General features: G+C 40.0%; 1 protein-coding gene across 3 annotated transcripts in view; it reads left to right on the top strand.

The window, feature by feature from the left end:
* The window catches only part of GTDC1 (glycosyltransferase like domain containing 1), a 3,282,804-nt gene that overhangs the window by 2,887,880 nt on the left and 379,605 nt on the right, over positions 1-15,319 (top strand). For all 3 annotated transcript variants that reach the window (XM_044074854.1, XM_044074853.1, XM_044074855.1), the window contains one exon: positions 792-901. In XM_044074854.1, coding sequence (XP_043930789.1) covers positions 792-901 — 110 coding nt within the window. The remainder of the gene's footprint in view (positions 1-791; positions 902-15,319) is intronic.

The raw sequence follows: 15,319 nt of genomic DNA, 5'->3' as shown, positions 1-15,319 counted from the left end.
TTATCCCTGGGCCTCACTGAAAATAGATACTTTTTGGCCCAGTGGACCATCCCGGTAAATAAATGCAAATAAATAAATAATAAATAATACTAGCAGTAGATTCCTTCAAGAAAGGGCATACTCTATGTTCCAGGGTGAAGCCCATGTCACAGTACTTTATGGTAAAGTATGTGACATTTGCCTTTTTATTTGGAGTAGTAATAATAAATAGGCATCTTTTTCTGTTGTGCTTACAGAAAATCTTTATCAGATCTCATAGGAGGTGGATATGCTGTCTTTAGGATAGGCTCACAGGTTAAGACTATGAGCTGTAGACTAGCTCCTGTGGTACAGGATTGTCCTCATTTGCCTACTTTATGACCTTGAGTAAGTCACTTAACCAGAGAGTGCTTGGGGGACAACTGGGAATTTAGACTAGACTCTTCAGTGGTCCCCTGGACTGATGAAGCTTTATAATTGGTGTACAGTCATATGTCTGTTGTTCATCTGAGTGTTGATATATTTTATATTCATTGTTTTATGTATCTTGTTGCATTATCAATATGGGCTTGTTAAAAATGTATAAAGGTATTTTAGTAAGGGCTCCTCAGTTGCCCCCTGGACTGCAAGCCTAGTAACTGCCTAGGAACCTATGTAATCAGTGTACAGTTGTATATCTGTTGTTATCTGAATGTTGTATATATATTTTGAATTCATTTTTGTGTATCTTAAGTTATCAGTAAAAGTTTGTCAAAAAACTTATCAAGGTGTTTTATCATTTAAGTGATATGTTTATACATTTCCATTTCTAGGGAGCATGATAAAGATCCGGAGACATTCTTCAGAGTTCTACTAAAGCTTAAAGAAAGAGGACGTGTGTTCAAGTTGTCAGTTCTTGGAGAGACATTTACTGATGTACCAGGTACTACTTTTCTATTTCATGTGTGAACTAATATTAAAATAATTGTATTTAGTTTTCCCAGGATAGCAAATAAGATGAAAGCGAAAGCATTACAAATAAAGTACATTTGTAATGAAAAAGACTGAAATAAATTCCCTTTTTCTAGGGCCACGAAGGAGGGAAATATGTTGGGATTACTCTAGCAGCTTCATTACAACAAAGAATGTGCATACAGAGTGTAGTATGTTCAACACACTCTGGAGGCAGAACTTTACCTTCAGTGAACTTTATTTTACATTTATGGTGCACTAGAAATAAAAACAAGTTTATTTCAGCAGTCAAAAATCTCAAACTAAATAAAATGTCTCACAGTTCTGGTTTTACCCCTTCCAAAGGATCAAGTGAATCTTGGGAAAACTTGAGGTGATCCACCAAATAACTCTGCAGATGTTTTCGTCTTTATCTACATTGTCCTAGTAAACCCTCTTGTGTACAGTGCACCCTCTTCACTAAGAAGCCAAAATCTCTCTCTCTTTGTCTCTGTCCCTCCCACTTTGTCCTGAACTGTTTCCTTGAACTGCATTTCTGTAAGTAACACAAATCAGTCTGTATTACTACATGCTCTGCTCTATTTTTTAGTGTGTTTACGTGTGTGTCTGCATAATACCATATCCTAGCACGCTAGAGGTCACCGTCTATTTTCCAAAATATTATGAGCCTCATTGTAAATTAGTTCTTCCTCTATAAACCCCATAAAAAGATCTGCATAAATGGGTGCAAATGAGCCCCCCATAGCTGTTCCCTGGGTTTGCCAATAACAACTCCCTTGGAAATAAAAGACATTTTTGGTTAGGACGTGCTCAGCCATACAAGTGAGAAGTATATTGAATCCTGGTGTATACAACCTAACTCTGTTCAACCAATAGTCCAAAGCTTGCAACCCTGCCCAGTGTGGTATACTGGTATATAAGGATTTCACATCAAGGGTGTACATAAGCCAATTGGATTCAAGTTGGGAATCCAATACAGTTTGTAGGAACTGGGTAGTAGCCTTAATTCTAGCCCGAATGAGCGGTAACAGAGGTTGTAAATATTGGGTCAGATATGCCGACAAAGGTTTAGTCAAAGAACCAATTCCAGAGACTATAGGTCTACCTGTGGGCTGATCTAAGCTCTTATGGATTTTCGGCAACAGATACACAATTGTTTGCCTGGGTCCTTCACAGAAAGATGTAAACAGGTGGCTTTACTGATAATGCCTTCTTCCACTGCTTTTTGCAAAAACATGTCAATATCTTTCTTCAAACTGGGAGTATGGTCAGTGAACATGCACATATAGTGCTGAGGGTTAGCCAAATGTCTGTTTCCCTCAGCCCAATAATAATTGGAATCCATAAGCACCACTGCTCCTCCCTTATCAGCAGGAAGAATGACAATATCAGAATTGGCACAAAGCTCTGTGAGAGCCTTTTGTTCATTTGATGAAAGATTATGTCTAAACATTTGAGCAGAACATAGTATGAAATGTAAATCTTTGAGAACCGCTTGTTGAAAAATCCCTACATTTTTATTCATAGGTGGTGTAAAGCTGGACTTTTGAGATCTGAATTCTGTAGATCTTTGAGAATCTGACCCAGAACCAAAAAACAGCTTAAGGTTAACATTTTTACAAAAGGCCAATACATTGTAATAAACACATTCTCATCGACACAAAAACCTGGTACATAGTTTAGTCCTTTATTAAGGAGCTGCTTTTGCTCTATTGTTAAAACATGAGAAGAAATGTTTTGAATATTGCCATATTCATTGTTTATTTGACTAATGCGTGAAGTAGATTTTCTAATGTGTCTGTTCTGATGCTTCCCTATGTTTTTTCTTCTAAAGGGTGGTCCTGGCCCAGCTGCTTTTTTGCTTCAGGTAACTCGCTCACCTGAATATTTTCATTATCTGTGGCAGAGGATTCATCCCCTGATGTGTTTTTACCTGAAAAAGATTTCTTCAAAATGGATCGAGGTCTTTTTTTAAGTATATGAGCACCTGGTCGACTGGTTTCTGAAAATCTGACATTCTTCCTAAATTCAAAAGGTTTCCCTCTCTCATAGTCTTCCAAATCCCTTGCAAATGTTCGTAATTTTTTCTCTTTGACCTGGTTTTCAAATGCCAGAAGGTCCTTAGGGAGTCTACCCAGACAACTGATATACTGTGGCTGTCCCTCATAGTTTTTAACCTCCTCACTCACTCGTTTGACATCTTGGATGTTTTCCTCTATAATGCACTCATAGTATGAGGTTAATACATTAACAAAAGCTAGGGAGGCATTCTGTTGGGCCTTATACCAATCTTGAATCAAGAAGTCATCCATCTTGCCCACCAGAGGCCTGATGTAGGTTTTGCATGCAGTAACATCAGTCCATAGCTACTGTCAGTCAGCCTTTCAGAACATGTCCCACCACCTGCTTGTAGGGGGGATTACAGAGTTTGGTTATTGGGTGATAACTCATAGAATCATTTTCCCTGCCTACTTGAGTGATTCACTGTCAGTGATTCTGGGGGGAATTTGGTCCATGTGTTTGATACTGAAAGGGAAGATGAATGTTTTTTTTCCCATGCTGAATGCCTACTGAGGAATCCATATTCAGAAAATTGTGAAGCTTATGGAATCCATTTTAAACTAGCTCTCTCTCCCCTGTTCTTTCTGTTGTAAATGTATAAACGTACACGGGAAGGAGGAAGAAGAACCTTTAATTTAGCTACAACCTGTTACCATGGAGTATGTTTTTGCTGCTTGAAGCTATACAAATAAATACAGGTCTTTCATCATCTAGGGAGTATGGCATTTTATATAGGGTACACCAAATGTGGTCTACCCTTTTGATCAAGTATCTTAACGATGACTCATTTGCCATTTCTTTTGTTCAGCATACATCTCAGAATCCCCTCACATTTAACCTCTGTACATCTAGACAACATATCCATGATTATGGGCGTATTTGGCAAGAAAACTGATTCCTCTGTTCTAAAAGAACTTAGGGCCTTAGACTGCTTGTCCCGTGTTTTCTCTCTATTAAATTATTCCTTATGTGACAGGCCTTGGAAAAGTTTCCTCCTTACCTCACTTGAATGACTGAGATGATGTGGGGAAAGCTCTTAACGATGCATCATTTGTTATTACATGCCTCATTATAACTTTGGCAATGCAGATGCACGGGTTAGGATTGCACTACCTAGCACCTGCATTCTTAGAACAGACTATTTCCAGCTCTCTTCCATTTGTTTGTATTTTATCTTTTGTTATTTATTAACCAAGTTAGTGGATTGATCCCAAAGAACCCACTGTAACCCCACCAGAGAAGGGTGCAGTAGGTGCTTTATATTACATTTGGCGCACTAGTTTATAAAACATAAAAGCAATGAAAATAAGGTACAATTTTCCAGGTAAAGTAATTGTGGAACAGCTAACACACAGAAAAAGCGGAGTAAGATATATATGCACTAATTACATTGTTACGATAAAGGTTGAAGATTACAGATGATCAGAGGAAGGTCAAAACACTTTCTGCAGTGATGAGTATGTGTAATGTCTCACAGTTTCATTTCCTGCTGCCTTTCCCAGTCTATTAGGAGGAGTAAAGCCTCCAAGCCCTAGGACACTTTTCCTTCTGCAGAGCTGACTCATGAAATTACCCGAGTATTGCCTGTGAAGATGGATGCAGTCTTTCCCAAGTTCTGTTTCTTCCAGCAAAGAGAAAGGAGTGGACCCAAAGGTGTGTTTTTGATGGAGAATACAGTGAAAGATTCCTTTCAAAACATTCCTTTCCAAATATGATTTCTGTCCATGTACTGGGGACCTAAGACTGTATCAGGAAAGCTACCTCCCCCCTCAAAGCACTGTATCTAGAGTAGTTCTTATGGAACTGTCATATTTGATCAGGGAGATTCCTAGAAAACCTTCAATCTGGATAACCTGTGAAGCTGGTTAGACGAGATTGTTCTTCTTTTGCAACATGTATCTCTTCCTCCTCCTACTCTGTTGCTTTACAAAATTGCTTGACCTATCTTAGGCATATTTTTGGTCTAAATGTCAGTTACCATAGTGTCAGGATGCACATCTTATCAGTGCCTTTGCAAAAACAGCAGGAAGAGTGTACTCCTATGATAGGAAATATAAATTTTTTCTAAATGTGATCTCAGCTACCCTTTTAGAAAGAAAATCTATTTTGGTGGAATCTTGTGTATATATCCTGTAAGTAATAGAAGGGGGTCCAGTCAGACTCAAGGTACCTGAATTTACTGAGATTGGAGGAGTATGTCACTCGGGCAGTTAAGGGCTGTTTTCTGGATGGCATATTCAACTTTTGGATAATAATGAAAAATCACGGTATGTCCTTTCTTGAAGTTTAAACTCCGACTCGGAGAAAATGGCAATACAAGCAAGGGTTGAATTAGGGACTGACTGAAAATGGCAGGGGGTGAATGGTTAAACAACCAGCTTTCCGGGTCATCTGCATACAGTACTGTGTTAATATCAGACACAGTGAGACTGCATTTTAAGTGTAATAAATTGCAGGTGTCCTAAGAGTGGCCCTTACATCATACAAGTCACTGGAGCTGGATGTGATGCAGGTTGACCAACCTTGCTTTGGAAGTTTTTTATTGGCAGCTGCTAAACTAATTTTATCTTAATTTGTTCTAAGATGTAAATGGACCTCAATAATAAGTGTGCAATGGTCAACATCCTCAAATGCTTTGTTCAAGGCAATAAAAAACACAGCAGTCGGTCATCCATATTCCTAACAATAACATGGCAAGGGAAGTCAGTGAAGTGGTAATGCTGTGTTCTTTATGGAAATCGTGCTGGTTTTCACATAGATGTGCTTGATACTCCATGATATTCTTTGCAGCTTTTAGTTTAGTGGGACACACTCTTATTTGAGACCTTTGACAGAGGAGATAACATTGAGAATGACCTTTACAATTCAGTTTTATTATATGGAGTCGGTTCAGGTAAAGATATCAGAGCACTGACCTTCAGAATTTTTGGGGAGGAAGCTGTGGTCAAGGAGAGGTTAATATTTTAATTGGAATACCTATAAAGATGTAGCATGCCCTGATGAATGTAGGACATATCTGTCAGCAACTGCTTTCCAAAGAATGTCTTTATGCTAGAAATTTACTTCTGTAGTACTGATTGGGCCATAAGAGAATCGCTAGACTGAAACCAAAGATTTTGTCAACATTGTAAGAATGATGCTGCTTAGCTGTTTCCTCTGTTAAGTCTAGATCTGTCCAGATTCAGTGGCAAATTCCCCAGCTACTCTTGAAGGTGCAGATGCTCATTGCATATCAGTAAATTTGTGTGGAAGATTTTCTTGCCAGTGGTCTCATAGTTTCTTCAGTGGTGCCAGACGCAGATTGTCTTTGCCATTACAGTGGACGCAGAAGATCTGTGAGTTAGTCAGTGTGTTCAACTTCAACTTCATTTCAGCAGATGTTTTTAGTAAAGCATCAGTAACAGTAAATAATGCATGATATAAAAATACATAAAAGAAATATGCAAAAATAAATTTATCAGTAAAATAACAGGTAAACAATTTATCTAAAAAAAAAAAAACAGGTAAATAAGATAATGGCCAACAGTACTTCTGACAGCATATATTATAGGTGAAAACAAATAACCAGATAAAGTTTGCCAGAAAAGTATATTATAAGAACACCCCTGACTTGGTCAGAATCACTGTCACTGAAAGGCAGCTGAGATGAGAATGTCTTCAAATATCTGTGGAAACAGACCAATGTAGAACAGTCCCTTAGTTATTATGGAATAGGTTTCATGGGACTAGAGCAGCCTAGTATGTAAAGGATCGGTTGTTTGAAATTTCCAAACAGACCTGTTGAACCCCCACCAGCTGCTGTACAGCAGAGTACTGTGCCCATGGGAGTCATTATGCTACTGCAAGCTCCCTTGGGTAATTAGGACTCATGGTATATATGGAGAGAAATACAATACCAAGATTGTAAAGGTAATACAGAAACATTATGGGAGCCACTGCAAGCTCTGCACAATATGCATAATGTGATAGTAACGTGGTGCACTGATAACACAGTATGCATAATGTGATAGTAATGTGGTGCACTGATAACACAGTATGCATAATGTGATGTGATAGTAATGTGGTGTACTGAGAAGAGGCTAGCTGTGGAGCTTTGCACAAGTAGTTCCTAGTTAAAGGAGAGTACAATAATCCAGGCAAGGAGAAACCTTCACATGAACAACAACCAAGGTATCAGTTTGAGGAATAAGGTGTTTTATCCTGCAGACATTCCTCAGATTGAAGCAAGATCATTTTTACCACATTTTTAACCTGGTACTGATTATCCAGGGTGACACCAGAAGAGCACAACTTGCTCTCAAATTCATGGCAGAGGTGGGGGTAGCTGATGAATCCCTTAAAGTAGCATGCAGTGCCATGTCTTTGATTTTCGATGTGCTCAGTTTCAGCTGATTAAACATATGTAATTAATGAATGAACACTATGGCCATTGGCAAGGGAATACCCACTGGCCACCTTGTCCTAAGGAAAGGAGAGGTAAAACTGTGTATCATCAGCATATTAGTGATACTGTAGTCCTTTTCTCCCAATGGTGTCCCCAGTAGGATAATAAATATTGTGAAGGTTAATGGACCCTAAGATCAATCTCTGGGGTGCTTCTTTATTCAGAGGGAATGAAGCAAAATGATTTATAGCTTAAATTACCCTCTGGGTTCAGCCAATGATTGAAGTAAGCTGCTCCAGGACCATAGAAGAGAGACAATAGTACCATTATAATCTCTTAATCATGTTGTCATAGTGAATGGAACACCCACCCTAGGTATCAATTAGTAGCAGATGCCAAAAACATTTAAAATTTGACATTATAAGTTGTCATTGAGTAGTCATAATTGTGATTGCTTAATAGTTTGTAAACTATCATTCCAGTTCATAGATTCATAGGTATAGACTAGGCTAATGACCACCAGGGTATTTATAAGCCTAGCCATGCAACTCAACTCAATTGTGTCCCTTTGTATAATGGGCATTCATTAGGAGGTGGTAAGTTAGGAAGTTTCTAGAGGTTATCCGGATGGTATATTACTTTGGGCATCGTTACTGTCTGCCTCTGTCTACACAGGGGATAGACCCTGGGTAAATTTCTGATTTACCATCCATTGGTCAGGGTTACATTAAACAGGTTTAGGGAAGGACTCCGCTTCACGTGTATGGAGTATCTCTGAGACACATAGCTGTCTTTCCAAAATGTTTTATTTATGTCGCAAGCAAATTTTAAATCCTTGGATCTAGTGGTTCTGATGCTGTTCATTTTGCAAATGGTCCATTAGAGTTAGATCCAAGGATGTCTGATTAAGGGATGAATAAAATGGCACTATGACTTCCTTGGACCTGGATGCATGCCCTTACTTATAAGCTGGGCAATGTAGAATAATTTTCTTACTACCTATGTTGGTCAAAGACTAGATTATTGTTTACATATGTTCCTGCATCCCTGACAACAAGCTGAACTCTTAGGGGTGTCTTACTATGAAGTAATTAATGTGGGCGGCAGTTTTCCTAAAAGGCACTATAATGCATTTCTTGGCATTAGGTTTTGATCCATGACTTTGGCCCCAGACATTTGTGTTATTCCCTCTTGTAAGATGTTTGTGTCATGGGAGGAATCTATGATAGCTCCCAATTTGCAGTCATCTGCAAACTTGTTCAGCCAAAGGCCCTTGGCATTAGTCTTTACTTCCAAGAAGTAGATGCCAAATTGGAGTGGTCAAAGCATGAAGCTCTGAGGTACCCTGCTGGTGTCCATTCTCTTAGTGGAGGTGGTCTTACCAGTTTTGATTTCATGGGTCCTGTCTGTGAGTTACCCGGAAATTCAGTGAGTTATATAGAGTGTTTATACTGAATTCGGTGATTTTGTCAACTGTACCCGAGTGGGATATTTTATCAAACACCTTAACCAGGTCCGGGTAGATGGTATGCACCATTTTCCCCTCATCCATTGCCTTGGTGACCTTCTCAGATAAGTCCACCAGGTTTAGTAGTAATGATCCTCCCTTGAGAAATCTGAACTCGGTTGAGTCCTGTATCTGAAGGTTGCATATGTATTTGATTATTTCTATGATGAGTCATTCCATGGCTTCACAGACTAGTCAGACCAGTGGATCTGTAATGTCTGGGGTCAGTTGATGGTCCACCCTTATGAAGTTGGATAGCGATCGCAGTCCTCCTTTCTCATGGAACAAAACCTGTTTTGAGGATGTAGTTGAAAAGTGTCTCAAGTGGTCCTGATAGGTAATGTTTCAAGCTATTTAGGAGACATCCCAAGATATCATGTGGGCACACTGAGGCTGTGTTTTTGGCTTTAGCAAGCACCACTAGCTCCTGTTCCCTGTTAATAGTTGTTGGGGGGAGCGGGTTATGCTAGTAGGTATTTCATGGCAAGAGGCAGAGGAGTGTGTGTGGGGGGGGGGGTGAAGTTTGAGTTGAATTCATCAGCCAGAAAATTTGCTATTTTGCTATCCTCAGTGAAGGTGGCTCCACTGACCACCAGTTCAGCATGCTGCTCTGTGCTGCCTTTGAGGTTTTCAGACAGCTCTAGAAGGCTTATGGTTATCATTATCCTGTTGAGGCTTCATGACCACGTAATTGGCCTAGTTGAAATTAATTTAGTTTTCCTGTTTTTTTTTTTTTATAGGACTTACAGATGGTTTGCAAGAAGTTGTTGCACAATTTCTACTGTGATCACTAATGACAGCTTGTCAACTGGTGTCATGAAGCAATTGCCTTACTGATTGTTTATCAACAGCAGAGAGGGTGCCAAATGGGTATACTGCACAGGACTCAGGACTGGCTTGTTACAGCTCTGCAGCAGGGAAATCCAACAGTGCCAGACAGCAGCAGCAATGCTAGTCTATAGCCATTAGATCATGTACTACTTGAATGAAAGAGATCTCAGTAGTGAGATGAGAGTGAAATTTGGACTGATATGGATCTATCAGACCATTATCTTTTTCTTAATAAGCAACTTTCTCTGTTGATTAGAGACCTGGTGGAAATTATCAAACATATTAGAATCCAGTGATGGTTTCTTTAGGACAGCGTTACCAAGTCCCTCCTTTAAGGCAGTTAGAAAAATCTTAGGCCTAAATGAGGACTGGGATATTTGGCAAATTATTGGTCCTAACACGTACATGCTATGAACCAGTCAGGAGTGGCATAGCTTGGATACAGGCGTCAGGTTAATGTCGACTCAACATAATCAGGAATAGTGACAGACGTCCAGGAAGAAGACTAAAGCTTGCTAAGGACTGAAACAATGTCCATGGGTTCCACAAGAAGAAAGCCGATTGGGCAGTATGTTATTTTATTTTATTTGATGTTTGGTAACCTGGTAGGTGGACTGATTCAGAAACCCTTTTTCAGATGCAAGTTAGCTCAGTGGTTAAGATCATTGTCTGACAGTTCCAGAGTCTTGAATTGTGTTCTGACCTTCAGTCACTGTCTATGCTGAATTTGTATGTCCTGCCTATGTCCTAGTAGGTTTTGGCACTTCATTGCTGTACTGCTCCAAGTACAAGAGAAAACAGAGCAAAAGGAGAAGAATACAGGCCATTTTATGTATGAGTTCCTACTGATTCAGTTTAGGACTTCACCAGCTTCCTGTGACCAGGTCTGCAGAGTTCCAGCCTGTGATGAGAGCAGAAACTTCCATGTAACAGCTATCTGAGCTTGGGATCCTCTCAAGGACTGGAGTGGTTGTTTTTGATTAATCAACTCCTGTGTGGCATTAGCTATGTTTTGATTGACTAACTTCTGCATGGGCAGAGCTTACAGACTTTAACTACTCTGTTAAGCTACCAGACCTAGAACTTAGTCTACAACAGGTCAAGCAAGCTCTTCAGCCTTGTTATAGGAGATATATGTTTCACTGCCTTCTCTGTTTTAAGTTAGTTGCACTACTGTGACTGATTTTACTGCTGCCTTATTACATACAACAAAATCATTCTCTGTTTTAACGTACTGAGTGCACTTCTTGCTGAAATAAGCACTGTTCTGCTGACCTGTAGTCTTATTGGGTATAAATAGTGTTGCACTGCTGTTGTGTTGTTGTTCACTAGGATATACTGCAGTGTTGTCCGTTACTGATACTGGGTAGATATAAACCAAGTAAATGTATTTCTGTATTGTTACTGCATCTAAAACTACTGGTCTGCAGGTACAACAGTAGATATCACTGGTTTAGGTATCTATCTGATAAACCTGTTTGGTTAACTGCTGTACTGATACTTCATTGAAACTGTATGCTTTACAGTTACTGCACTTGGGAACTATTAATTTATAGTAACAGTGGCAAATCTTGTTCTACATTTACTGCATCCAGATTCATTGGGTTAGGCTTTCTTTTGCTCACTGTTGCTACTAAATAGGTAGAAACCAGATTAGCCCACTATTAAAGCTGTCTGATTTAAAATTTCCACCTGTTACTGATCACCTTTCTTTCATAGGTTCATAGGTTGTTACTAGGCTGACAAGTAGGGCCCTTAGAAGCCTAGCTGCGCACACTAAACCATATTAGGTTGCAAAGTATCATGGGCATCTGTACAGGGGGGATGTTAGTAGGGAGGTAACAAAGGATTTGTAGGGGAGTGGGTGTTAAGATAAAACTTTTCTTATTGACAGCCTCTGTCCATATGGGGCATGGAGACCAGATCGGGAATAAATTTATGATTTCCCATCCAGTTGTCAAGTGTTTTGTTTGAATAGGCAGGTGAGACTTTTCCATAGTATAGAGATACTTTAGCATGCATATCTGTTTCTCCAGTACATTCTGTTTATGTCCAAAGCGAAGTTCAGATCCCAGGCACTAGTGTTTCTTATACTCCTTTTGTACATGTGCAACTGCTCCATCAGGGCTGGGTCTCAGGAAGACCTGTAAGCCAGGCAAAGATCCCCTCTCAGCAGCCTGTAGGAGACAGAATACAGTGACAAAGCCTTTAGGCGATCACTGTAGTACAGGGTATTCATGCGTTGAGTTCTCCTGGTAAGAAACCTTTGTGGGCCTTCAAACTGTTGCAAGTGTATTATTAGATACTTGCCAAAGGGGACATTGTATTCTATGATGAGTCTGATAAGGGCCAAATAGAGTGGTAGTACAACTTCCTTGGAGCTGGATGCCATACCCTTACCTAGAAGTTGGGTAACATAGAATGATTTTTTTTTTTTAATAATCTTAGCTACGTGTTGCCCAAACACAAGATTGCTGTCTACATATGTTACCATATCCCTTACTACTGTTTCAACAACTAGGGGTGTTTTATTGATGGAGTAATTCACTTGGATTGACAGTTTCTGAAAGGGCATATAATGTATTTTTTTGGCATTGAGTTTTAGGCCATGCTTTGGCACCAGTCATTTGTCCGTGTTAAACCCTCTTACAGGATGTGGGTGTTTTGGGGGAGGGATCTATAATAGCTCCTAATTTGCAATTATTTGTGAACTTGATGAGTCAGAGATCTTGAATGTTAGCCTTGACTTTGGAGAAGTAGATGCCAAACCATAGTAGGTCCAGCACAGAGCCACGGGGTACTCCACTGATGACTGGTTTCTTGGTGAAGGTGGTCTCACCAATCCTAACTTTTTGGATCCTGTCTGTGAGCCAGCTGGCGATACAGCAAGTTATGGAGGGATTAATTCCTAGGTCAGAGACAATGTTTAAGCGGGGTATTGTATAATATACCTTGGCTAGATCAAGATAAGCAGTATGTTTTACCTTCATTCATAGCCTTGTTTGCCCTCTTGAAGAAGCTAGCCAGGGTACGTAGACACGACCTTCCCTTAACAAAGCCTACTTGTATGGGTCCTGTGTCTGCAGTTTGCTAATGGCCTTGTTTATCATTACCATGATAATTTGCCCAGTGGCTTTGCATATCAGTAAAATGACTGTTGCAGTCCTCCATTCACTTTGAACATAGCCTGTTTCAAGGCTTTAGTTGAAAAGTGCATCAAGTGGTCCTTACATGTCATGTTTTAGACTGTTCAGGAGGCAACCACAGATGTTGTCAGGACCCATGGAGGCAATGTTCTTGACTTTGAGTGCTACCAACACCTGGTGCCTGCTAATAGTTGGGAGAAGTATGATGGAGGGGATTTCACCTTATATAAGAGAGGGAGTGCCACCAGCACTTGGTCCTTGCTAATATTTGGGAAAAGTATGATGGAGGGGCTTTCACCTTGTGGAGCTGGGGGTGGGGGTTGAGCTAAATTTATCAGCCAGTAAATTTGCTATGTGACCCTGACCGATGAAGGTAATCTCATTCAACACACTGGTTGTGTGTTGCCTTTAAGGTTCCGGACATAGCTGAAGGCCTTGTGATTGTCTTTAGCCTCTAAGGCTGTCCTAACCTCATAGTTGGCCTTGTTGGACTGAATTAGACTTCTTAGTTGCTTGTTTAGTTGTATAAGAAAGCGCTTGTCCTTAAGGGAGTTGCTGTTCTTGATTTTGACAATGCGTATTTTCTTTTTTTATTATATGCCCTCTTTAGGTGAGGATTCCACCAATGGGGTTTGTTTTTAGTGTTTGTTTTTGGTTTATTTGTGGTAAGTATGGCAGCCTGTATGCAACCATTCACGTTAGTACAGGAACTCTGAATAATTCTTCATAGGTAGCTATGGTCACTGGGTTAACTGTCAATTAATAGGATGTAGTTTGCCTTAGAATAATTCCTGTTACTGTTTTAGCTGGGTTTTCTGGGTTGAATTTTACTTCAAAGAAGACAGCTTTGTGACCCACCCACTGTAGCGAGGACTAACACTGGGGTGGAGAGCAACACTCTTTCTTGGTGAGTACGAGATCCAGTATATTTGATCCTCTGGCTGTAGCATGCACAACCCTCTGTTGTGGGCTGTTTGTATTCATAAAGTCCAAGAAGTGTTGTGCCTGTGAGTTTGAGGCAGTATACATTTTCCAGCCTGTAGAGGGGTAGTTAGTCACCCATAAAGAGAGTGTTTGGTTGGATGGTGAGCACATCTAATTGGTTTAGGTAAGAGTCATGAGACTCTGGGGACATATTTGAGTGACCTGTAGCTAGCCATGATATGGTGACGGACCTTATTTATCATGACTTGCATGTGGATGAGCTCCATAGTGTCATCCTGTTTAACGAACTTGGAGGTATGATTGTTGTTAATATATATTGAGACATCTCCAACTCTGGCTCAGGTCTGTGCTGCTGTTGGTCTACATGTGTGGAAAGCACTGTAGCCTTGCAATGGTGGAGTAATTTCTACAGCTTTAAACCAAGTTTCGATCGCAGCACAGATGTCTACATTCTCCTGAGTGAGGAGGGCTTAAAGGGTCTGGAGTTTTTTGTTTAGGCTCCTAGCATTGAGCAGTAACATCTTAAAGATGCTTGTAGACTTTTTCACTATGTTTGTAGGCTGTAAGGGGGTGAATAAAGTTTAACCTATATCCAAAAGCCTAGTGGGGACAGGTGCAGCCCATCCTTGGCAAAGTAGGATGGTCTTTTGACCATGTCGTTCCTTGCTGACAGATATTGGATTCCCCTGGAATGACACCAGAAACTAAGCTAATTATTAAAATGAATAATTTTTTGTTCATACTGTGGCATCATTCTTGATGCAGGTGGAATGCTGCTCGATGCAAGGCTTATACCTATCTGTGGCACATATTCTGAGAGATCCATTATGTCTCTCTTCACATAGTCCAGTGAGGTAGAACTCAAGTCATTTGCACATAGATGGACTATGAGAAAATTATATTAGTACCTGGGATGCAGTGACTTGAGTGCATGTGTGGTATTGTGGATCCTGGCTCCAAGTAGGCAACTAACAGTTACCTTCTCCTTGCCTAACCTAGTGAGTGTGACATCCTTGTGATGTACAATGCAGTCAATAATGACAAGACTGTTAGCTAAAATATATGCTAGACTTATGGGCTCTGCTGTTGGGGGACCATAGGGTATAGACTTTTGTGAGATGTTTGATGTGTATTTAAGTGATTGTTGAGGAGCAGTGTTGCCATTAGATGGCTTTGAAGATCTTTAAGATTTGGCATGGTTTTTTAAGTGCCTAAGCATAAGTCAAACTGTGTGTGTGATAATGGAATCTGTAAGGGATGTAGTATGGGAATTCCTGACAACTTCTGTAGAATGAGAGATTTTTGCCTCCAAGGAAGTTGTGTAGCCACATGTCTCTCATAACATCGTATTTTCTTTAATGGTTAATTGGTTGTCTGGGAACATTAGGCATTTGCTATATTGCCCTACGATGCCGAAGTCTACCAAACACACCACTGAGACATTTGAAAATTGCATATCCATGTTGCGTAGACATAGAAAAGGGTGAACTGTTTAGGATTAAGGATTGTGCTTTA

Source organism: Protopterus annectens, chromosome 6.part0 (genome assembly GCF_019279795.1).
Source record: "Protopterus annectens isolate FY-2018-M chromosome 6.part0, PAN1.0, whole genome shotgun sequence".
Classification (NCBI taxonomy): Eukaryota; Metazoa; Chordata; order Ceratodontiformes; family Protopteridae; genus Protopterus; species Protopterus annectens.
This window is presented reverse-complemented; position numbering and strand designations above follow the sequence as displayed.